This window comes from Tripterygium wilfordii, chromosome 13, assembly GCF_013401445.1.
Source record: "Tripterygium wilfordii isolate XIE 37 chromosome 13, ASM1340144v1, whole genome shotgun sequence".
In the NCBI taxonomy this organism is placed as follows: Eukaryota; Viridiplantae; Streptophyta; class Magnoliopsida; order Celastrales; family Celastraceae; genus Tripterygium; species Tripterygium wilfordii.
Window position 1 is genome coordinate 3114348 of NC_052244.1, and position 25023 is coordinate 3139370.

General features: G+C 37.2%; 5 protein-coding genes and 1 non-coding gene across 12 annotated transcripts; 4 read left to right on the plus strand and 2 right to left on the minus strand.

Annotated features, from left to right (window-relative positions):
• The first annotated feature begins 1133 nt into the window (after positions 1 to 1133).
• On the plus strand, positions 1134 to 3754 carry LOC120012134. The gene is made up of 3 exons (XM_038863418.1): positions 1134 to 1592; positions 2270 to 2394; positions 3287 to 3754. The coding sequence occupies exons 1-3, from the start codon at positions 1238 to 1240 to the stop codon at positions 3497 to 3499; spliced, it is 693 nt and encodes a 230-aa protein (XP_038719346.1). The 5' UTR covers positions 1134 to 1237; the 3' UTR covers positions 3500 to 3754.
• A 1922-nt stretch (positions 3755 to 5676) lies between these two features.
• LOC120013356 (metacaspase-9) lies at positions 5677 to 6942 on the plus strand. The gene is made up of 2 exons (XM_038865137.1): positions 5677 to 6088; positions 6171 to 6942. The coding sequence occupies exons 1-2, from the start codon at positions 5752 to 5754 to the stop codon at positions 6770 to 6772; spliced, it is 939 nt and encodes a 312-aa protein (XP_038721065.1). The 5' UTR covers positions 5677 to 5751; the 3' UTR covers positions 6773 to 6942.
• Positions 6943 to 7349: 407 nt separating this feature from the next.
• TRNAT-UGU lies at positions 7350 to 7421 on the minus strand. Its single transcript has one exon. It is a non-coding gene; the product is annotated as a tRNA-Thr (tRNA).
• Positions 7422 to 10309: 2888 nt separating this feature from the next.
• Positions 10310 to 12065, plus strand: LOC120012435 (calmodulin-7). The gene is made up of 2 exons (XM_038863864.1): positions 10310 to 10537; positions 11437 to 12065. The coding sequence occupies exons 1-2, from the start codon at positions 10462 to 10464 to the stop codon at positions 11808 to 11810; spliced, it is 450 nt and encodes a 149-aa protein (XP_038719792.1). The 5' UTR covers positions 10310 to 10461; the 3' UTR covers positions 11811 to 12065.
• A 194-nt stretch (positions 12066 to 12259) lies between these two features.
• Positions 12260 to 16347, minus strand: LOC120012433 (ubiquitin-conjugating enzyme E2 22-like). 7 transcript variants are annotated; one of them, XM_038863860.1, is made up of 8 exons: positions 16197 to 16329; positions 15753 to 15860; positions 14871 to 14980; positions 14253 to 14397; positions 14094 to 14171; positions 13732 to 13844; positions 13455 to 13558; positions 12260 to 12803 (listed from the first exon to the last, which is right to left on the minus strand). In XM_038863860.1, exons 3-8 carry the CDS (start codon positions 14871 to 14873, stop codon positions 12437 to 12439), a joined length of 810 nt encoding a protein of 269 aa, XP_038719788.1. In that variant the 5' UTR covers positions 14874 to 14980; positions 15753 to 15860; positions 16197 to 16329; the 3' UTR covers positions 12260 to 12436. The 7 variants fall into 7 exon arrangements, with proteins under 7 accessions (XP_038719788.1, XP_038719785.1, XP_038719786.1 ...); XM_038863857.1 differs by having other exon boundaries at positions 14871 to 15017; XM_038863858.1 differs by lacking the exon at positions 15753 to 15860 and adding an exon at positions 15464 to 15465 and having other exon boundaries at positions 14871 to 15017; positions 16197 to 16218.
• Positions 16348 to 19584: 3237 nt separating this feature from the next.
• On the plus strand, positions 19585 to 24290 carry LOC120013449. The gene is made up of 2 exons (XM_038865254.1): positions 19585 to 19785; positions 21646 to 24290. Exons 1-2 carry the CDS (start codon positions 19779 to 19781, stop codon positions 23733 to 23735), a joined length of 2097 nt encoding a protein of 698 aa, XP_038721182.1. The 5' UTR covers positions 19585 to 19778; the 3' UTR covers positions 23736 to 24290.
• Positions 24291 to 25023: the final 733 nt, after the last annotated feature.

The window sequence follows — 25023 nt, forward strand, 5'->3', positions numbered from 1 at the left end:
TATCTATATATCTATATCTATATCTATATGTCTATGTCAATCTATATATATAACTGAGGATCCTCTAAAAGACTTCTCTTTGGTGTCACGTGGATGCCTTGACAAAAGAAAAAGTTAAATATATTGAATAATTTTAAGACCCACAAAAACTTCATGGGAAAAATGAATAATTTCAACAAAATTCCTAACGATATGACCCTACAAATCATGATATTAGTTGTCAAACAACAACCAAATTATACAATTCAATAAACTCTGATGATGAAAAAGATCCAATGAGGATGCATTCTTAGGAGATTTCATAGAGGATGATCCCGTATAAGATAATCCCTTAGTGGATGATCGTACAAATGAGGAATTTAATCAAATGTGAAATACAAAGTACAACAAATTATATATTATATATGCTTATTGACATAGTATGAAAAATTGTGGCTTGCTGACATAAAGAGCAATAATAAATGAGATGTAAAAACTAGGAGACAAAGGAGGTGCGTTATATTTTCTATAAAATTTAGAATTTATGAGATGTTTTTTAGTTATTTTACAACTTTGTTCAAAAAACCAACGCAAACAATAATTGTTAAACTCTTAGCATATTTTTTTCTTATGCATCAAATTTTTCGCTCCCTCTTAGAAAATTATTTCTTAACATATTGAGAAAAATGTATTGTAGTTATTTGTTAATCTCACAATTATCTTGATTTTCTATAATTCAAACTCTGTTGTTCATCATGGAAACAAAGTATCGAAAAATTATCAAAAATCTGTATTTTTTAACTTAATTATGTGTCACATAAAGCGCGAGCATGCAACTAGTTCTCATTTTAAAATGCAAACCCTAGACGGTCTCACAAGGAGTGAGCGCACTGCATTTTTTCTTTGCCATTGGATGTGATTGGAATTCAAGCATTATCCTTAAATGAAATTGATGCCAGGCAATCGAGGAACAAGTTCGGGCTTCTTGAGTTGCTAACCCTAACTGGACCGCTTATTCTGTTAATGGACTGAGAAATGTGTTAGGGCTGTAAATGGGCTCAAACATCCGGGCTTCTGTAAGGTTTTGGCTTCACTCGATTAGTATATCCCAACAGGCTCCAGGCGCTGCGAGAAGTACGAGAGTAGCAATAATTTCATTTGATAAGACCAAGAAGGGAATATTAATGAAAATCCGAACGGACAAACAGAGACATATAGATTACTGTCTCTATGAGAGAATCTATATGACTGACTAGCTATGCCGAACCCCAGAAGAAATTCCTATTCAGGCGGCCAAAGCACGGAGAACCCATTCCATCAGAACCACTCGATCATCTCCTCTCTCGAGCAGTTCCTGAAGAGACCGCAAGCAATCCCTCTTCTGCTCTCAATCTTTGTTTTCCTCACCTGGGCTTCTCTCAATCTCCAACGCTCGTCCCATAACCAACTCCCAAACAATGCCCAGCAGAGAAAGGAGGAGATATCGAGCGCAGAGGATGATGAGAAGGTGAATCTGGTCCGATTCAAATCTGGGTTCCCTTCGCCCATCGCCACAGATAAGCGTGGTTGGTTGCTCAACCCGGTCTCTCTTGCCCTTGATTCTGGAATTAAAGGTACACTTGCTTACGGATATGAAATTTGGTCAATCACTTATGGTGTTTCTGGTGTGTTTTTTACATACTGTTGATTCGTAGAGATTTTGGATTTTGTTATTCCTTTTGGTTTCGTTGTTATTTGTTTGGTTCTATGAAAATTTTAGGGAAAGAGGAAAGGGAACGACTTTGAACAATTAAAAAACCATGTCTTTCCCTCCGTCTTTACGCATCATCTTTCCCTTTGTAGTTTATCATAATCACATAGGGAGCCCCAAATTCTCCAATTTTTTTTTTCTGAATGTTAACTTTGAATTCTGATATAAACGTAATATATTATGTACCTAGAGAAACCATATTACCATTTTAGTGAACAATGATGAAAGAAAGGTAAAACAGAAAGGCATAGTAGCTAGTGACTGTGATGCCCTAGTACTTGAATAGTTGAGTGTCATCACATGGTGGCCAACTCTTGTTTGGAATTAGAATGAGTTCTCTTATTTCATTTTTTAGGTTAGCGATTAAGTGGAGGACAGACATTGTTGCATTATATGAATAGTTATTTGGTTTCTGGCACTCTTGTTTTGTTAGAGAGTGTTTTTTTACTTGCTGTCCAAATTAAAATTTCTGGTTCTCTGACACATTGTAAAGATTGCTTGAAGTCCCTTTTTCCTGAAGAGGAAGGTTGTTTCTTGCAGGTGGAGCGGTGTCATGTGCTTCAGTTCATATCGGTGAGATGCAACCTGGAGCTATGAGAGGGAACCACCGGCACCATGATTGTAATGAGACGTTTGTCATTTGGGGCGCTAAGACAAAATTTCGGGTATGCTCTATATATTATGTAGAAGGATAAGGATAATGACTTTGTCCTGCTGTTTATTTCATGAAAATCACGTGTCACATAGCTTACCTATTGAATTTTCCCTTTAACCTTAAAGGGATTCTTTGGTCGTATAACTCTGGATGGACTTCTCTACTTCATCCACATGTTTTTAATCATATTTGCTACGTCTTCACTAATGTCTCCGTCACCTTTGAAAATTGAGCTAAGCATTTAGAAATCTTACTTTTTGTTACCTCTCTCCATCTAATTCAATCGTTTGTTCATTCTCTTGTTGAGATATGATATGCTAATTTTTTTTTGTAGAAGTCGTTTTTAAGTTGTTCCCACTGTGAATTAAGTTTATGAATCAGTGATTACTATTTGAATAGGTTCTAATGGTGGGTGTATGTTGAAAATGGTTCTAAGATGCCATGACTTAAAGGTTGTAGATAAGTTCTTGTTTATCAAGATATAATATGCTAAATATTTTGGAAGACGACATTTTTTAGCTGTTCCCTTTCTGAACTGAGTTTATGAATCAGTTATTACTATTCGAATAGGTTTCTTCGGTGGGTATGTACTGAAAATTGTTCTAAGATGCTTACAAGATGCAGGTCTAGTGATGTTCTGTGCATCATAACTTGCCTTTGTGTTCACTACGTTTACAAACATGTGCAATGTTTGTGTGTTGGGTTCAATTTTATGTGGGCATTAAGGGAAGGTAATTTTTCCTGGATTTGTATTTGAAATATGTTATCCATGTGGCAGAAGCACAGCATAGGAATACAATTTCTGTCCAATCGATAATTGCTGTATGTGTATGCATGATATCCCTCAGCGGTGATTGCAATAATGTGACTTTTTCATTTTCTTCATGAATTAATAATTACAGCTGGAGAACAATCAAATAGCAGGTAAAGGTTATGCTGAAGCGATAATTGATGCAGAGGAGGTTGCTGTCGTAGCCAGTCCAAGCGGAACTGCTCATGCTTTGATGAATATTGATCCTGTACGTACGACATATTTTATTGGGTGCCAGGACAAATTGATAAACTATAATGGTTCAAGTTCAACAACCAATTTCAACGTATGGAACGATCTCTAGATGTTACTTCTTGTATATGTCTGCTTCTTTCCAAGTTTATTTTTTCCCAATGTGATTTTGGCATCACAGTTCAAGTTAGCAGATCTGTACGTATGGCTCGGTTGCAGTTTCGTTGTTTTTATTTATCCGCGATCGTTTTTCTGTAACCTGCTTTGAGTATTATGTATACAGCACTGGATGAGGGCATTTGTTTGATGATATTTATTTGACTATAGAAGATAAGGAATAGACAAAGGAAAGGCTCCTGCTTTATTATGTATGAACTCTCACATTTTCAAGAAGTGTTCAGCGGTCAATGCAGCTTTGACAGTGAACACCAATCCTTCTAAAAAAACAAGATGATCAGGTAGATCATATGCTAGCACCTGTGTGTTGTGTTCTCTATCTTCAAAATAAAAGGTTCTATGACAAAACCAACACCCATGATTCTTCAAGATAGAATCCTAGGTAAAAAGAATTGGAGGTGGGCCAGTGTGGTGAGGGCTATTCTTTCGAGGTTTATCCCCACTCAGTTGTTCGACGTGCATATTAAGCTGAGAGCTTCCTATGTTACTTAGTTGTCCAACGTGCATATTGGGTTGAGTGATTCCTACGTTATCAAAAAAAATAGAAATGTCTTGATGGTCATTGTTCTGTTACCCAGTTGTCCGACGTGCATATTGGGTTGAATGTTAACCAAAAAAAGATAAGTCTTGATGGTCATTGATGTAGAGAACAGAGATGGACATGCTCATTGACCTTGGTCATCAATAGTGTAGGGAATAAAACGTCAAACTCAAAAGTGGTTAGCTGTTGATGTGGCCATAGACATGTTCGTTTCATTTAAGGCAGTTTACTTATACACTACAGAATGTGATGGTTTTCTTGTAGAATCTTGCAAGCTAGTTGTTGCTTTCATTTCCTTAATCGTTAATCTCCTTTCTTTCTTTGCCCAAAAGCCAATCTTTTTCCTCATTTAATAGAACGTGGAAGCTACTGCTATGACTCTAAAATGATATATATATCATTAAATATTCCTTTTCAATTAGGATATTAATACTTAGGGTTAGCAAAAATTCAGTTCCGGATCGTATTTATGTCAACAAGAGCACGTGTTTACGAAATATTTATATGTCCGTACCCTAACCCAGATTGGATTACGGACATACTTAATTAACCAAATCCGGATTGCTTTAAATTCAAACAACTAAATTGGACAATAATCTAATCCGTGGTGAGGGTTATTCTTTCAAGGTTTATCCCCACCCAGTTGTCCGACATGCATATTAGGTTGAGAGATTCCTACGTTATCCAATTGTCCGACGTGCATATTGGGTTGAATGATTCCTACGCTTACCCAAAAAAAGAAAAGTCTTGATGGTCATTGATGTAGAGCACAGAGATGGACATGCTCATTGACCTTGGTCATCAACAGTGTAGGGATTAAAACATCACTCAAAAGTGGTTAGCTGTTGATGTGGCCATAAACATGTTCGTTTCATTTAAGGTAGTTTATACACTGCAGAATGTGATGGTTTTCTTGTAGAATCTTGCAAGCTAGTTGTTGCTTCCATTTCCCTAATCGTTAATCTCCTTTCTTTCTTTGCCCAAAAGCCAATCTTTTCCTTATTTAATAGAACGTGGAAGCTACTGCTATGACTCTATAATGATATATATATATCATTAAATATTCCTTTTCAATTAGGGTATTAATACCTAGGGTAGCAAAAATTCGGTTCCGGGTCGTATTTATGTCAGACAAGAGCATGTGTTTACGAAATATTTATATATCCGTACCCTAACCCGGATTGGATTACGGACGTACTTAATTAACCAAACCTAGATTGATTTAAATTCAGACAACTAAATTTGACAATAATCTGATTCAAGTTAGGGTCCGGATAAGATTTCTGTGTTGGAGCCTAATCCTATTTCAAACTAGAAAAAAAAAATTTGTCTTTGGACCCGGATTTCGGACATATAATTTTATGTCCAAACTCGGTTTATTCTGGGTTGGACAAATTCAGTCATCCAGATCGGACAGCGTTTTGTCACCCCTACTAATACCTACCCTTGTAAGCCAACTAAAAGGTCAGTTTAATACTTTGCTTGACCCAACTTGCAAGGGAAATGCGTGTGACGTTTCATATAGTATGCATAAGCTGAGACTATAAATACATAGCAGGTAATGAAGGAGAAATCAAGCAATTGAGGATTGAAACTTGAAAGGCAAATTCTTTAGCTTTTTGAATTTTGTATTATTGTCCAAAAGAATGAAGAGATTCGCAGTTCTGGTAGGGTGCAACTATGCACACACTAGGAATGAATTGCATGGATGCATAAATGATGTTCTTGCTATGAAAGAGGTGCTGATCAAACGATTTGGGTTTGATCACACAAACATTGAGCTCTTGACAGATGCAGCTGGATCGCCCGTCATGCCCACCGGTGCAAACATCAAGAAGGCGCTGGAGAAGATGGCCGGTCAAGCCAAGGATGGAGATGTCCTGTTTTTTCACTATAGTGGACATGGAACAAGAATTCCAAAGCCTGGTCATCCCTCCAAGCAGGATGAAGCAATTGTGCCCTGCGATTTCAATCTCATCACTGGTGTGTTCATACTAATGCTGTACTGATTAATATGAGGTTAAGACTTGACGACGATGATGATGACATTTATGGAATTATGCAGATGTAGATTTCAGGCATATAGTGAACCGCGTTCCGAAAGGAGCAAGCTTCATAATTTTCTCGGATTCATGCCACAGTGGAGGCCTAATAGACAAAGAAAAAGAGCAGATTGGACCTCATTCTACCACCAACACTTCTACCATCAACTCTCATATCCGTCCCAAAACCATCCCTTACGAGTCTGTACTCCAACACTTATCTTCCCAAACCAGCATCAACACATCCGACATTAGCACCCACTTGTTAGAATCCTTTGGAGGCGATGCAAGTCTCAAGTTTCGATCGGCAAAGTATGAACTGGACTCGTTCCCACCACTGAAACCTGATGAGGGAATTCTGCTTAGTGGGTGTCAAGAAAATGAAACATCCGCGGACATGAGCCCAACGGAACAAGGAGGGAAAGCTTATGGTGCATTTAGCAATGCAGTGCAGTTGGTGTTGAAAGAGCATTCAGGTCCATTGACCAATAAACAGGTTGTGATGATGGCTAGGAAGCTCTTAAAGGAACAAGGGTTTGAGCAACACCCTTGTCTATATTGCAGTGATGAGAATGCTGAGGCTACTTTCTTACACCAGCAGCCTGAGAACAAGACCAAGCAATGAAGCTAAATGAACTTGTTTTTAAAGGTGTGTGTGTGTGTTTTGTTTTCTGGGTGTTTCCTTCCATGTATGTTCTTCCGTTGCAATAATGGTAATATGGTATTGTGCTTGATGAAGGTATCATAGATTTATCATAAGTATTTGATTGAGATTTGTCATTTTATTGACAATAATATTCTTATTCTTCAAAGCCAAGTAACCAATTACCAAAAACCTAGATTACAAGCTTACTCTTGGACCTGTAAACGTCCACAAAACTACAAAAGACATGGAGAATTTACAAAATTTGTGAATGGTTTATTAAGTATTGTTAGGGATGAAAATGGGCCGATCGCTCATGGACGGCCCTATTTAGACTCGGCCCATAAGATAAAGGGGCCGAGTTTGGGTCTAATGTTAAACTCGTTTGGGATTTAAAGTCGACCCGGATATTTAAAAAAAGAAAAGAAAAGGGACTCATGTCCACTGCTAGGCCTATAATTTGATTGAATATGGCCTCCCCTAAAATCCTAATGAATATTTTGATAAATAATGTTCATTAAAATAAAAATTAAGAAGACTTAGTATAAAAAAATTTAAATGCCCTCACGCAGGATCGAACTACGGACCTCCAGTTTACAAGACTGGCGCTCTACCACTGAGCTATAAGGGCATTTCTGCTACAATCTTCGAATAATTAAAAATTTCGAATACAAAAGAATTAAAATTAGTTCAATTCGGTTTTTGGTATTTCTATGATTAAAATCGAAAATATCTACACTTATGGATATACTCAATTACTCATCTGTACGGTAGATCGACTGATAACAACAACAAAGACAGCTAATCTGCGATGATCTATGATTCCGAATATTAGATTATTAAGTGACAATATATTCACAAAATGCATATAGCATGAATGCGAATATTTCATTGGATATATGGTAACACAAGAAAATATAGAATAATAAATGATATTATTAAATCTAAGCTAGGAGTTGCACCAACTGAAGATAAGTTGTGAGAAAATTGTTTAAGATAGTATATATGAGCAAACAACATAGAGATAACGTGCAACATTGAGGAGAATCGAGAGAATATGTATATATGGGAGTACAAAACATAGAAAAAGATATAAAGAAATATGGTTTGAAGTGGTAAGATAATATAAGATTCAATTGGAGTTGATGAGAGTCTAATCCTAGATAGAAGTGAACAGAGGAAACGAATATACATAGTAGATTTCTATTGATTTTCTCATAAAGTCGACCCCAAACTTTTGAGATAAAAACTCATATGACGATGAACCAGTACACGGTGAGCTACAAACTTACATCATTCCACGTCAAAATGTTGAAGAAAAACGTGTTATAGCCAAAAAAAGACTTGAGCATATTTGTTCATACCAAATCTATAAGACATGAAAGTCTTAAGAAAATTGATTTGCCATTTGTATCTAATAAGTAGACCCATTAGGTGAGGACATTTTATCCTTATTCTAAGAAAAAGCTACATCAAAAGATTCTAACTAGTGTCTCAACCATATCCATCATTTTCGATTTATAGAGGTGATGATTGGGTGTCTAATATTAGTTTTTTTCTATTGTTGATGTCAATTCTCAACGAGAAAGACAACCATCCGTATGTAGCAACATATAAAAAAAGTTGAATTGAACACCATGCTAAACATTTAGCCCTACTAATATATGGAAAGCAAATTCCATCTTCTGTCTCTATTCTTTATTCTTTTCAACGATATACTCACCCAACTCTAATCCCGTGTGATCATTGATTCTTTCAATCTATCTCATCACTAATATTATCGATCATGTAATATTAATAGACTTTTATTACCATATTATGATAGTTACAATATGCAATACAAAATATTGGAATTCACTCTCTTTTCAAGTTACTGAAAACCAATATAACATGATTAAATTTATTTACGGATAATATAGCATATGAACTAATAATGATGACATCAAAAACTCGTTCGGTCGTGTTGATGTATCAGGTGGTCGGACTAGCTGTCAGGAGATGACATCTCGGTTGTGCTTCGGTAATCTTCGAAGGAAGTAAGGTGAGCTATGGGGGACCTGAGTATCAGAACGAGACCTCTCTGACACTCAAGTAAGCTCGATAGTCATTGGAGGTCGAGAGTACTCTTCAGCTCAGAGCTCTCCTTTTGCTTGTAATTGAAAGTAATGAATACTCAGAGTTACAATTACCTAGCACGGAAGCCCCCTTAATATGGTATTGGGTAGTCCAATTTAGGTCGGAGAATATATCTTCCTCCCTAATTTTTAGAAGGATTTTCCAGAGGGTCATGAATCATCGTCTTGATTCCTTTCCTAAAAGGAGTATGATTCCCTTAGAATTCATGGTTCCCAATGACGTTCGGTCACCCACTCACCCAGGATTTCCGAGGTGGCATCTCGTTTAGTTGAGATGTTCTCAGCTCGGCCATTGTTACGTAACCATGCATTTAGTTTCACTGTTTGTTAAGACTGTTAATAAGTCTCTTAAGTGTGGTTACCTTTTGTATTAAGTACTTAGCGTCCGTTAAGCCTGGCTTATGTCGGTTACTTGTAGTATAAGAGGGAATGGTTTAGTTTGTTAAGAGGCAGTTATTGAAGCGAATAATAATACACACTCATTTTCACTCTCTTTCTCTGGAATTCTCTCTGCTTTCTCTCTTCCTCATACATCAATTAGGTTAAGGCTGAAGGCTTGTATCAGCTACACTACTCGGGTGCACTGTTAGACGAGCCCTCGGATATCGTTTGCTCTATTCGACACCTCGACTGTGCCTTGGTCGGCAGCTCGACAAATATGGCCTATCCAGTGGTGTATAGATCTTCGCCGCACATAAGACAATTGGAAAACAGCGTATATTCTGATTATATTCGAACTGATAAATCTTATCCTCGAATTAAAATAAATCAGACAAGACAAAGAAATAATAAGCTAAAGAAAGAAATGGGCATTTAAGTAATTTTACATGATAATAACTAATTGGGTGGATTCGATATGGCCGCCTGAGAATACTGCGAGCGCGACGCAAAATTGACGTCGAAGTCAACTTAAGACATGTGGACCTCCTCACACGCCGCGTTTAAACCGCGTATACGCGTTAATCATTTACAAAATTTAATTTTTTTTAAAAAAAAATAAATAATTACTATAACGGGAAAAAAATAAATATAATGGACCAGCGAGAACCACGTGTAGGGTTAGCTTTGTTTTGGTCCGTAGGATGCATACACAGAAACCGGAATTGGACACGTGGCACCATCTCATAGATGCCGGAGGTTATGAGTAATTGCAGCGTACTTTTCAGCAATGCCCGGTCCCTTGCGATTCTTATATGCTCGTTCGCGTCTCATTTGTTTCCTATTTTACCCTTGATAAAATAAATGGAGTAAAGAATGATAGGGGTAGAATGGTCATTTGACACTCTTATATTCAAAAGGAAGGGTAGAATGGGTATTTCGTATTGAGGCGGAATTGATAAAGTAGTTACGTCCGGATGCTGAGAATATATTGAAAAGAAAAGGCAAGGTTCATATAAAAAGCGCCACTAGCATTTTCTCGCCAGCCAATCGCAACTTTCTCTCTGGGTGTTTGATTGGGTCTTATTACTTGCTCTCTGCATTTCTTTGAAAAAGCAGAAGAAGAAAAGCATTTACGTTTGAATCAGTAAATCAGATATGGCGGAACAACTCTCCGACGACCAAATCTCTGAGTTCAAGGAAGCCTTCAGTTTGTTTGATAAGGATGGCGATGGTTCGTATCCCTCTCTTTTTCTCTATTCATACATACTTGCTTTATTGTTTTTGATTATTAGATCTGGTTCTGTATTTGTTCTGGTTTTCAGATCGCTTTTTATTTTCTTTTCTGTGTTGCGAAATTTGAAGGACTGTGATGGAATCCGTGATGAGAATGTGATTTTCGTCTTTATATGTTAGTGATGATGAATTGATGACAGATTTGAACTTCTTTATCTTTTGGTTTAACCAAATCAAGATAGAACTGTTCGATGGATGCAAGTTTACTTGGTCGTGGAGTCCTTTGGATTGTGGAAGTTTCAGTTATAGGTTGTTAACCTAAGATCATATCTGTGTGAATGTGACATGAAGTATTAGCTGTATGTATGGATGGAACATGTAATCCAGAATGTGAAAATTTATTTGTTGGTGATTTGAAGGACTGTCGCCGTTGCGCCCATGGCTATACTTTGTCGTTAATTACTCTGTGGACTAGTATTTGAATTGACGAGGATCCTAATTATGTTAGTTTGTAACGTACTGGTGTTAATTGGGTAATAATCTGTGGAGATCAAGGAAGTATTTTGTCCGTGATAGTTTCCATTTTTCACTATAAAATCTGGTATGCCTTCATATTCTCAGCGGTTTATCATGTGCTGTGAGAAAAATTGAATTTGTGGGGGATCTTTAAGTGTAGTGGCCATATTTACAGCTTGGATGGAGCAACTGTACCGTTGTTCAGATGTGAAACAATAGATTCTGGATCAAAATTTTCTCCTACATTTGCTTGTTAGATTAGTTTATATAATTACGTACCAAAATTCGCCTGTCATTTTGATGCCCTAGTTGTATGTTCCTTTCTTGTTGAGTAAGATGTTCATCCTTTACTAAGAATTCTTGTGTCATTTGATTTTCCAGGTTGCATCACCACCAAGGAACTTGGAACCGTTATGAGATCATTGGGCCAGAACCCTACTGAGGCTGAACTCCAGGACATGATTAATGAAGTTGACGCTGATGGTAATGGGACCATTGACTTTCCGGAGTTTCTGAACCTGATGGCTAGGAAGATGAAGGATACCGACTCTGAGGAGGAGCTGAAAGAGGCCTTCAGAGTTTTTGACAAGGATCAGAATGGTTTCATCTCTGCTGCTGAGCTCCGCCATGTGATGACAAACCTTGGTGAGAAGCTCACTGATGAGGAGGTTGATGAGATGATTAGGGAAGCAGATGTTGACGGTGATGGCCAGATTAACTACGAGGAGTTTGTCAAGGTTATGATGGCCAAGTGATTATCATAGGCCATTTCAACATAAAACGTTTTTAAAAAAAGAACAGGAAAGGAGAACAGGGTTGTTGGCTATTATGGTGTGACTCCCTGTTTCCCTTTTTGTCAATTTTTATTCCATGTCTTTAGTATTAAGTCTCAAGTAGCGGTCTTTGTGTTTATGTTTACTTGTTTAGTGTAACGTCTCCTGCTGCAATGTCTTGTGACTAAAAGGTCTTTGCAGTTTTATATTAGTCTTTTCTGGCCTTTTTTGGATCTTTATTCACCTTGGAAGATTTGCATATCTGTTGATGGATGGTTCGAATAATTTCTTCGTGCATCCGATCTCTTCGGAACTCTTTTTTTTGTTTTTTTTAAGAAGTCTGTACATAATATACCTCCTCTAGAGCATGAACTTAAAAGTAGAACTGCATAGAAGCATGCAAGATTTCTTCACAAGAAATCCATACCAAATCAGGGACAATGCAAATTTTATTAATGGGGTAAGGAGAATCAGATCCATCATTTCTTTAGGCAAGGAAAATGTATCCACTATCTCCCGACTACAATGATTATGCTTTCCCCCCCTTTCATCAACAAAAAGGAAAAGAAAGTGTTCCATGAGGGAAGCTCAAATCATATTCAAGAAAACTATAATCTCTTCAAGCTTTTCTTTCTTGCATCCATTTTCTTCTTGTCCGCTGGCAGTTTTGTTACCGCACCATCCCTTTTCTGCATTGTGGTCATTGGGGCCAGGGCGGCAGCAGATCCACTAATTCCTGTCTCAGACGTTGGAACTGCAGTCGCTAGCTGATCATGGTTATTTCCTACTTTGCTGACTGTAGTCGAAGGGGCCAATGGTGATGGCGGTGGCAATACAGCACCATTTGCACTGGTCTTCTGGTCGACTTTGAGGATGGAGGCATTGGTTTGATCAACATTCAGTACAGTAGTTGACTCCGAAATTGCCCCTGATTTAAACTTGGGTTTTGGCTTAGCATGAATTCCAGTATAAAGCCTGCAAATGAGTTGAGGGAAGGAAACAAGAATAACCCAACCTTTTCTAATTAGTTCCATAACAATGACAGAACATGGTTGACAAGTGCCATCAAAATCAATGGTTCATGCATAATTTTCTTTTGCTTGAGAAAGTGTTGGTGAAAGCATTGAAAGGAAAAAAAATTGGAACCTCGATTAAATTGCGAAAGCTTTTCAAAGATCAAAGCATGGTTAAGTTTCTAAAAGCATACTTTATGGGACAACTCTCTTCCTTAAGCTTGGCAAAAATGCATCAAGGCGTATACCAATGATGACAATCTATTATCTGCCAGAACTATCTTAAAAAATTCAACACCACCAAGTCAACTCGCTTGAGCCTCAGAATTCCAAACCGCATCTTAACCTTGAATGGGCATAATGAGCTCAATTAAAACTATTTTTAAAGGACGCACAGCGAAATAAGTCAGAGATGAAATAAGTTCCTCCATAACAAAACAAACTTGAAAGTTTCCAAATGTGCTCCTCCAAAAAACCAAAGGTCCTACATCACATGCTTATTTCCAGGGCCAAATGCAGTCCTAAGACCAAAAACTGCCTAACATCACATGTATGGTTCCCCTGTCTTCAGTTAATAAGACGGGAAGCAAAATAAGTAGATGGACTTGCTTACCTGGCATGTCTGGCATACTCCTCATAGTTTTCAAGCAGCATCTTGCCAGCCTGTTCATTCAAGGCTGACTCTGGAAATGGTTCAATCAATAAACACCTGACTACCTGTTATCATACAGCCCATGCTTGACTTGAGGATATATAATATTAAGAACTAACCCAAAAATCTACATTAAAGTTTAACTAAAACGGTCCATTTGAAACAGCTCTAATCAAATAACCAGTAAAACATAGAAAGTTCATAAAGAAAGAATACCAATTATGTCATGTTAACTTACAAGGAGAACATGTCGTAATCCAAGACTTGGGTTCCAATCCTTTTTCAATGTATTGACACATATCTCACCATTTGAAGCAATGTTTGGATGGAAAATCTTAGTTAAAAAATATCCTGCAAGCGTTCAGTAAAACCACAAAAATAGCTCACAAAAATGATCGAAAAGAACATGGATTACGCAAAATGGTGGCCAAAATATATAAAATCAACAGCCCATGTAGGTAGATATAATACAAATCTGGGTTACACAGAAAAGGGTGGCAGAAAATAAAAAGTGAACGCCTATCTTTTTGAAAAAAATATTTGCCTTATAAACTTGCATTCTATTCTAGAAACCATACAAATTCATAAATAGTTCCTCACCTTTAGGAGGTGAGTGTGGGAAGTCGTGAGAAAGTAACAACTTCATTCGGAAAACGCCATTCTCATATGGAGTCCCACCTGCAAGGTAAAAAATCTTACTCTAGCATGAAACTTACGTCAGAATTAGGAAAATAGCATTTCAAAGAAAAGGTCGCATGCCTGGGCCTTCGATATCAGCATATATGTTTGAAAAATCGTCATCATTTACTCCAACTTTAATGCCCTCTGGTGGAGATTCATCAAGATTCTTCAACTCCTTTGCAAGTTGCTTTATTACATTTGGTGGAAGATTCTCATTAGTTGCCTACAACAGAAAACAACAAAAAATAAGATAAAGTCAAGCATTCCTGGACACAAAATTTTTGGTCTTACAAGGCAAACTGCCTGCAAAGTGCAAACCACTATATTTCCACCCTATTGAACACTTAGCTATGAGTTCCTTAGGCAGTGTACAAAGCTAGAGCATGTGAAACATAGCTTCACTATTTCCAACATCCGTTAAGAATTAGAGGCATTGCCAGATCTGATATCATTTTGAAACTTATTCAATGGGCCAATCAGCATTTTTACGAACGTATATGAAGTTTAGTTCCATCACAAAAACCTCAAATTATTGTATGGTCATTTTTCGTATTATATCATTTCTCTTTCTATGCATTTCTTACCTAGTATGTCTAATCAGGAAAAGTTTTAGTCTTACACTCTTACCAATATATGGATGCATTGATAATCAAAAGAAAACAAAGATAATCTGTTATGGGAGAAGATATAAATTACCATAGCCACAAAATAAAATGGGATCCTTGCACCAAGCTTGTGAATTTCAAGTTCCAACAGTACGGAATCAGTACTTCAGCAAAAGAAGTGCCAAATCTACTCCAACCTTGCTGTCCAAAGTGATGATAGGTCAACCAAGAAAAAAAACTGAAATGACAATAGACATCAAAATATTCAGAGAAAAAACTTCACTTTCAGTAATTTGTCCATAACACAGCAACATCTACCAAATAGGAAGAACAGTCAACAGCTTACTATAAAATCATAGAATGAAGTTTCCAATACTCCTGATTCCAGGATTATCTTCTCATCCTTAAGGTAATCTGGATCTCCTTCCATAAACTATTCCGTAATGCATAGAGCTCCTGCCCTAGCATTTTGTTTACCAGCCAAGTTCTCAAAATCTTTTCACCTAAGTTCTTTATAGGTTCATCTGACACTTATATGATTCCATATTATAGATACTCAAACAGAAATGCACTTTTCCCATTTTATCATTCTGCATCTCAAGAAATGAACATAAAAACGAAGCACATGAAACAACTAATAAACAATAAAAATTTTAGTACAACGCAGGTAAATGTCCAACTGACAACTCACAGAAAACATTCAAAGTTCAGCTACTTAGAAATATCATAAAATCTCACACATAACGGACAGAAAGAAAGGTTAAATTCCAAGGGATGCGAAGGAAACCTAAAAAATATAACCCAAAACCACATATAATCTAATGCACACATCCATCCAAACCCTCCCAAGAGATGTAAATCTCGTCAACCAAACAGTCACTCACCACAGAAACAAATCAACAGGTCCAAAAACACAAAATTTCACCTCCAGAATTCATGTCTAAACTGATCAGAAAGCCAACGCTGCACTCACCAACTAGTCATCGATAACCAAAACCCAGCAGATAGAGGAAACAAGAATTTGAAAATAAACGAAGAACTTCTTTCACACCCCTTTGTAAACCTAGATTCTCACCCATGCCTACAAGAAAGCAATTAGACCACATTGACAAGCAATATTTAATTTAACATCCATAAAAAACTGAACAAGAAAAGAACATTTAATTTAACATCTATTAAAAACTGAACAAAAAAAAATAAAATTTAACATCCATTAAAAACTGAACAAGAAAAGAACCGACAAAGAAGTGAAGAATCAACTAACAAACAAGCACAGAATACCCACTGACACAAACAAATCGACCGATCCAACTCACACTAATTAAAAATATAATCGATTTCACACTTCAAAAGGGATTGATCAAACCGAAAATTGAAGAAAGCCAAACAAGTTCAACAAACCCAGATAAGAAATCACCTTATCTTCGTTCTTCTCTACACAGGGTCGCGAATGTTGCAGAGAGACTGAAGCGATCTCTCCTTGGAATGATTGAATGGTTGATTTTGAGGAGAGAAGAAAGAATTATTTTTTACTTTCTGCGTTTTTTTTTTTAATTTTATATAGGAAAAAAGAATAAATCTAATAATTCTTAAATCAAAGAATGAATTTGAAGTGACGTGTCGGTAGGACGAAATATTCAGGATGTGTAGTCGTTGGATTCGTTTTTATATATTTGGTTTCAGGGAGAGTATCGTCACGCGCTTTAGGGCTAGGTTGGGCTGGAAGGAGAGGTGACAAATTCCGATGACTGAATTTGTCTGACATGATTAAATTAAGTTTGAAAGTAAATTATATGTTCGAAATCTGAGCTCAAATACAAAAAAGAAATTCCGATTTAAAATCTAGTCCGAGTCTAAACATATAAATCTTATCCAATTTATTTGTCCAGACCTTAACCCGAATTAGGTTATTGTCTGATTTATTTGTCCAGATTTAAACCGATCCGGGTATGATCAATTAAGTATGTTAGAAATTCAATCCAAATTTGGGTCCGAACATATAGATATTTCGTAAATATATGTTGTTGTCCATCCGAAACCGATCCGTAACCCCTTTTTTGCCACCCCTGAAAGAATAACGTTTGTATTTCTAAATCTGGAAACGCGCGTGGTATTGCCGTTTAACTCTTCTTAGCTACTACAAATGTATTTGGTGGAAGCAACACGATTTGTGATTCCAATTATTGACGTTAGAAAGTGAAATGACTAATCTATACCCTCATATGTAGAGAAACTACGAAAATAGGGTGTATTTCATTATGAGAAAAAAAAATACAGCCCAAATAAATATTATTAAGGAAATATATAAATGTATTCAACTCTAAATATATTGAGTTCAATCTTGTTTATGACCGACAATAATCTTTGTATTATTTACAATAACATTCTTTCAAATGACGTCGTTAATTCTACTTCTAAAAATTTGAATGACATATTTACTGTTTAAAGGGCAAAATTCATCACCACAATCCCAACAGATAGTCACAACATCAATTGTTCCTATAGGTATGACTCCCAAGAGGCGCACCAACCCGATATCAATGTACATGAAATATAGTATTAGAATAAAATTATTTTACTATAATTTAGTAGCGAAACAATTTAATGGAAAATAATTCTTTACAATAAAGAATTAGAGAGAAGACCAACAAGATATGGATGTGATTTTAATGGTGCATGAATTTTCGAATGCTTAATTGGCTTAATCATTCTCCAACTTAATATAACTTGTGAGATACCAATACGACAAATCCGACTAACAAGAGGTGACTCGGTTAGTAATCGATTGAGTTAAGCATATGTGTGCTCAAAGTTCGATTTCAATGAGAAACAAATTTCTCAATGATATTAAAAAAAAACATGACAAACCCAATTCAATCATATATTTCTCGACCAAAATAAATGAGATTATCTACATCTATGTCATTAGCTTTATATAAGTGGGAAAATTTATGAGGTGAGGAGGGTAATTGCTATCAACGCAACGCTGATTGAAGTCAAAGAAGAAGGGATAATACATCTGAGCCACTAATTAGAGTGATGAAGATTGTGTGTATCACCTTGGTTATCAGGGTTCGAGTCTCCCCTCCCCTATTTCAAAAGAAAAGCGATAATGGCAAAAGCCGTAATTGAGGGGGAGGGGCATGGGTAGTTGAGTCATGCAATCGAAAGCATTCCATTTAAATAATAATATTAATTAATTAAAGGATAGGTGGGACGTTCAAAGTCTTTCATTTGTCGGATGGCGGGCCCCACCTCGTTTTTTTGGAAGAAATAATTTGAATTTCTTTTGGGCTGGTGACCGTTGGAGGGTCGTCTTCCCAGCTAGCCGTTAGCGGTACTCCTGCTGCGTATTTTCTTATATGATTGACATCCCCTATCTGTGCTTCCTTTTTGGGCCAACTGAGTTGGGCTATCTTAGGCTTAGGCCCAAAAATTGACCGGCCTATTTTTATTTTCTTTGAGAAAGGAAACGTGAATCTTTTATGGGCTCAAAGAGCCAGCCCAATTGAACCACTGGGCCATGGTCGTCTATTATATTTATAGCATTTGGAGTCCTGTTTTCTGCAACTAGTTGAAGCACTGGTAAACTGCAATACCTATTAATTTGGTTTGAAATCATAGCAGACATTGTTGTGGGACCAAGAATTTCATTCCCATACTACTTACTAGTATGAAATTGAAGTGAAAATGTATATATCAAGACACACTAACAACTTGCATACCGATTAACGTATACATACATATATGTATACTATATGAAATGAAACTAAAAACTGTAAAATGCTGGCATTATATACAGGACTTCCCAGAAAGAATATTTATTTCCTGCTGAAGGAAATTCTTGAGTGTCTGACGTAGAAAGCATCTTCCCACCACCCTATTTTGAGTGGTTCCAGTTGCAAATGGTAATAGTAAATATTAATCTCATAGCATCCACAGTGTGGGAGCCTCCTCAAGCACTTGAAAATGGCTCCCACATGATAGACACTTGAAATGGCTCCCACATTATAGACGAAGTGCCAGTAGTTGTTTTACCGTGGACAACATTTCAGACTTGAAAACATGTAAATTTTTTATCCATATTCCGTATTTGGAGTGATTTTAATTTGATGAATAGTAATTATTATGAGATCCACTCAACCAATTAACTGATGTCACATCAACCATTGTCCTCTGTTTTGCTTTTGTTTTTCTATCTTTTAGAGCACTTGTAATGGTGTTATTTTGTCTGGGCCAACAAATATGTATGAGGTTTTGTGTTTTGTTGATGTGGTTGTATTGGTTTTGTGTTTTACTGACGTGGCTGTATTGGGAGATGTGTTTTATATTGAAAGATTGTGTTTTGGTGTAATTTTATTGGGGATAACATGGAGGGCATGAGAATTTGTTGGCCACCATGTTGGATGGGAAGGAAAATGTATAGAAATTAGTGTTTTGTTGATGTGGTTATATTGAGAGATTTGTTTTGTTGATGTGGTTGTATTGATAGACGTGTTTGACTTGACTTTTTCCTGTAATAGAAGTGGAACCCAATATAAAATTTTGTTGACCCAGCAAATTATCACTACTACAATTACTCTTATGAGACCCACTAAACCAATTAAATATTTGGAGTACTAGCTCGAGTAGTCAATGTGGTGTGGGTATGTGGGTATATTAGAGTGTAACACTTGATATCAATCAATAGATGTAGAAGAGTTGAGATGCATGTAATGTGAGCACAAGAGTCCATAAGAGTCGAGTCCAATGTAGATGTTCTTAGTACCACTCTCTTAAAAAAATATTAAAAATAACAGAACCCGAGTCATTCTCAGTGGACCGTGAGCAGCTAAGGACGATGGAACAAAGAAGTCAAAGTCTGGTATTTAGAGAGAGAAAGTAAGAGTGAGTTTTTAGAGAGAGAAAGTAGGATAAACAAAAACATCGGGTGGGAGACCAGACGAGACGACGAGGAAGATCTGAATAAGCTCTGGAAAGACGATACTCTGAAACCGTAATGGAAGGTATATTCTGTTTCTCTAAACCCTAAATTCTATTTCCTTTGATTCAATTTTACTTCGATTTTGATTCAATTCTACTGTGTCTGTGTTTGTTTTGCTTTTTGGTTGCAATGAAACAATTTTATGTTTTCCTTAAAATTATTCTCTTTTTTTTTAAAAAAATCCACCGAGACTGGACGGAGAGTTCTTTGGATAGATACTGGATTATCTGCAACAAAGACATTTACTTGGTTAATCAGGATTCTTGAACTATGTATTTCTGCAGATGCAACAAGTGAATTAATGCCTGTGTATGTATTGACAATTATGCACATCTCTTGATTACATTTTACATAGTCGGAGTTCCATTTAAGGTCCCCATGATTCTTTTCCTCCACTTAATTTTGCTGACTAATGCAAGCATAAAATAAAATTTTGCTGAAGAATTATAAGAAAACAAGAAAAGATAGCCGCACCTGTTATATGCTGGGGGTTCTATGGATAATACAATTTTTAGAAACTGGTGATTAGTTGAAAGACAGAGAGAAAGAGTGGAGGTTAAACAGGGTGACATGGGCAGATGGTCAAAATATTATTTACTGACTTCGTGGAATGATGGGGAACTCATTGCTGAGGAGTGTGTTCAGTTTCCAGTGTTGTTTCTTTACCATTTGCATGTCTTTTTTCTTTTCATTCTTTTTAGTTTTTTATTTTTTAAAAATTTATTCTCCTTGTTTTCCTTTGTCATGGTTTTTTGTTTCCTGGAAGTGTTTTTTTTTAGATTGTTACTTCTATAAGATAATTAAGTTACTGGTTTGGCATAGTAATTGCGGTTGAAGCAGATGAATATGCAGACAACTCATTTCTGAGGACTGTTTGGTCTTATAATTTTTTGCAATATCTGGGGAGGGGATAAATCACCAATTAATGGTTGGATCAATTCCGTTGATTTTGTTGCTTTGGAACTTGGCATATCTTTGTTAGAGATGCCATCAGAATCACAGAGATTGGTAGACTTAGATTTGCTCAAGGATACTTTGGATTATGATCTTCGTGCGGCCCAAGAGGAGTTAATATTTACTGGCTTCATTTTTTCCCCAAACTTTACAACTGACCCAGTTATAACTCTCCGGTGGTGCTGCAGACTTATTGAGAATGGCGTTTAGATGAATTTAATTAAGGTATCTGTATTTGTTTCCACCTGAGTTGAGGAACTGAAATTTGGCTATCTGGTAGTTGGCAACTTTCTTGAGGGGTGGCTACCACTAGGCCAAGAGCTCGTTTTTCTTAGCCTTTTTCCATTGTATGTGTGTTCATGTGTTGTTCAAGTCGTATTTATGGGTGTCAGCTGTTTCCCATAGTATACAACAGATTCGGCAATCTCCATTTCTTTATTTCCTAAACGAAGAAAACTCTTTCATTTTTCCCCTGGGTCTAAAAAAATTCACGAATTTTGTGCCATTTTCCTTTTCTCCTCCGAACTATAGAAAAATGTTTCAATGAAAGGGCCGAAAGAGGTTATAACTTTATGAACTGCCTTGCCAAAGCTTTTTAATTTCTTAAAAGTTAACATAGGAATCCAACAGCTTAGTAAATCCTTATGAAGCCTTTATTATCCAACTATTGTTGTCAACTAATTGTGAGCATGTGCTCTGCTTTTAAAAACCATGTAAAGCCTTCAAATGAAACCATTGTGATTAATAACTAGCATACTTCTCTTTAGTTTCCTTCCTAGTTACTTGACCTTTCTTTATGCATTTGACCACTAAAATGGTCAGACTTTTTTGCTAGCTTTTAGAATTTATTTACTGGTTTTTGGTCTTCTTGTATCAAGTAGTCATTGCTTGTAAGTATCTGTAATTGACCAAACAGTTGTGACAGCAGGTGGATCCCCAGATCAGGACTCAATAGGGTCTGGGACGAAAAGGTCCAGTGTTTCATCAGGCAGCAGGGCTCGTCATCAAAAGGAATTTCTTTATAGGTTTATGGACAGTGAACGTCTAACCTTGGAACTTCGAGACTGGATTGAGTCAATGTCAGAAGAGTCAGGACCAGAGAATCCTGCCTTTGATGTCCCATTTGAGTTGATAGAACTTCAAAAATTTGACTATGCACTGGAAGGGGTTTCATTTCGGCAACTAATTCGGATGCCCAATGCTGTCTATGCTTCAACTTCAGATGCAGTGGAAGCAACTGCTTATCTTGCTATTGAAGATTTCCTACATTCAAGTGTGAAGGGCTTGTGGGAGGCATTTTGGGGGCTGGATGATCCGATGCCTTTTTCCATTGCTTGTCTATACAATGCCAACTTAAAATTCTATCAGGCTGAGAAGGCAATAGCCAATCAAAAGCTTGAAGGCCTTTGTGCCACCGGAATATTGCTAAAAAACCCTAGACATCCACATGGAAAATGGGACCATATCCTCCAGATGGCTCTTCTTAGACCTGATATCGGAAGCTTTGCTGTGCAAAGTGATTTGCGGCTTTCTTTATCTGTTCTAGGTGAGGCTCTATTCTATGGTCTTCGCATTCTATTATCAAGAAACTTTAGCAGATTGGAATTTTCGCAAAGTCCAAACTGTGTCTTTATTATTCTTGTTGATTCTCAATATGGTGGTGTTATAAAACTTGAAGGAGATGTGAATAAATTAGACTTTGACGTGAATACTGTTTATGAGCGGGCTGCTGAGTGGATTAAAAAACATTCTAGAATCACAGTCTCTCCAATTGATAGGATCTGGAACAAGCTTGGAAATGCCAACTGGAGAGATATCGGCGCTCTACAGTTACTTTTTGCAACCTTCCAAAGTATAATCCAATATGCTGGATTACCCAAGCACTCGATCGAAGATTTGGCTGCTGACCATGGCTCTCGCCTCCAAGCAAGAAGAATAGAGAGGCAGTTAGGGGATACCAAAGTTAATGGAAATGGTCTATTCCGGTTCCAACAGCGCAGTGTTTCTCCTGAAATTGTTGAAGTTCTGGATGAACTCATCAAACGTGAAAGTAAAGAGTCAATGAAGCTGGGAATAGGGTCTGTTTTATGGTTGGAGGATCCAAATGGGCAAACTGGTTATCAGATAAATAAGGTCCTAAGTAATGGTGAGCTTCCATATTATGTTGCATCTCCTACTGAAGAGCCGGGAAACTCTATGTTTCTATATGTTGGTTCTCATCCTACTCAAATAGAGCCAGCGTTGGAAGATATGAATTTGTGGTATCAAGTTCAGAGGCAGACTAAAATATTGACTATTATGAAACAGAAAGGTCTGTCCAGCAAGTATCTCCCACGGTTGAGTGTTTCTGGAAAGATTATTCACCCTGGTCAGCGTCGAAGACCCTCTTCAGGTGGAAACTGTGACCACCCTTGGTGTGGCACCCCAATTCTCGTTACAAGCCCAGTTGGTGAAACAGTTACTGATATGGTCAGTGAAGGGCGATTTGGCTTGGATGAGGCTATCAGGTGTTGCCACAATTGCCTAACTGCACTTTCGACTGCCTCTTCTGCCGGCATTCGGCATGGAGACATCAGGCCGGAGAATATTGTATGCGTGAGATCTGGTGTGAGGCATCCTTACTTTGTCCTTGTTGGATGGGGCCGTGCCATTCTTGAAGATAGGGACCGTCCCGCTATGAATCTTCATTTTTCATCAACTTATGCTCTGCAGGAGGGAAAGTTGTGCTCGACTTCAGATGCAGAGAGCTTGGTATACATGCTTTATTTTTCCTGTGGCGGGTCTTTACCTGACTTGGATTCAGTAGAGGGGGCATTACAGTGGAGAGAGAATGCATGGTCAAGGAGGTTGATTCAGCAGAAGCTCGGTGATGTCTCGACAGTGTTGAAAGCATTTGCTGATTATGTAGATAGTCTCTGTGGTACTCCATATCCAATCGATTATGATATATGGCTGAGAAGGTTGAGGAGAAATATTCAAGAGGAAGATCATGGTAAGGAAGTAGATACATCAGGCTGAGCCTTTTTTCTTCTGGTCAAATTTTCATGTACCTTCCGGATCAGCATGAATCATCAAAACACATAATGTTTTGAGCAATATGAGACACTGGGGAAGTCTCCGATTCTGACACTCGTACTTGATTTGTTGAACCCCATGGAGGACCCGGAATATATATCCTCAGGCAAATTTGAAGATGGTTTGATTGCACCCCGTGAAACAGATTAATCATGATTCTTTCTAGCTGTTGGATGGGCTATCTTTTTCCATCTTGGAAGTTTACATGGATAGCTCGTTGATTTATGCACATATAATTCTACGACACCTTCTGGTTATCGGGCGTTCTTGGCCCCGTTTCTAAATTTTTCTGGATATATTTTCATGAAGTCTACACGTTCCAAAAAGAAGATCTTTCAGGGATTCTCTCCTTTTGCTGCTGTGACCAATTTTCTTTTGTCAAATATTGTATTAGTTGCTCTCTTTCGTTTGTAAAGTAATGAACCATTCAGATTATCCTGAAGCTTGTGTAATTGTTTAGCTTGTAAGCTCAATGATACGAATCCACGGTTTCCTGTATTCTGCCATTTTTTGTTGTTGTAAATGATTTCTATACTCTATTTGATGTAATAGAGTTATGAATTTCATGCCGTATATTCTATTTCTAATGCTAGCCCCCTTGGTGGAGCTTGTGAGTTATCTTACAGCGTTAGCTCATTGGGCACTATTTTACGGTGCCGTTTTGGCACCAAAGTGGCTAGGGTCGGCCTTAGTAAGGTAGGAAGGTTTTAGAACCAAAATGGTAGCGTAATGCATGAGCGTCCTGTCACCGTGTGTAAGTCTTTGTTTTCATTGTCTGAACTAGGACAAGGACATAAACAACCTCATCTGATGAGACATAGACCCTTGCTATGCTATGGCATTAGTTCATAAGCTGTAGAGCAATGTAGTGAGATGATAAAATATGACGCATACCCAAAAGAAAGCAGAATGAAAATATGACAACTATCAGAATTATCTATTAAAGTCTGGCTCAAATATTGAATTTGCCGTGGATATATTGGATTCGCACGACTTTGTTCTTGTGGGGCCATCACACTTTGGTACTTAAACCCAAGGAAAATGTCTCTTGGAGAGGAAGCAAGAATATTTAGAAGGGTTAGAAAGAACACAAACAAACAGTGAAAATTCAGGGGAAAGTGTGCATCTTTCCTTATTTAAGAAACTTTTATTCATACTATTAAACAAAACTATATGTCTATATATGATATATAGTTTATAAGAAGTTTCTCAGGCGTCCCGGCCAAGAACA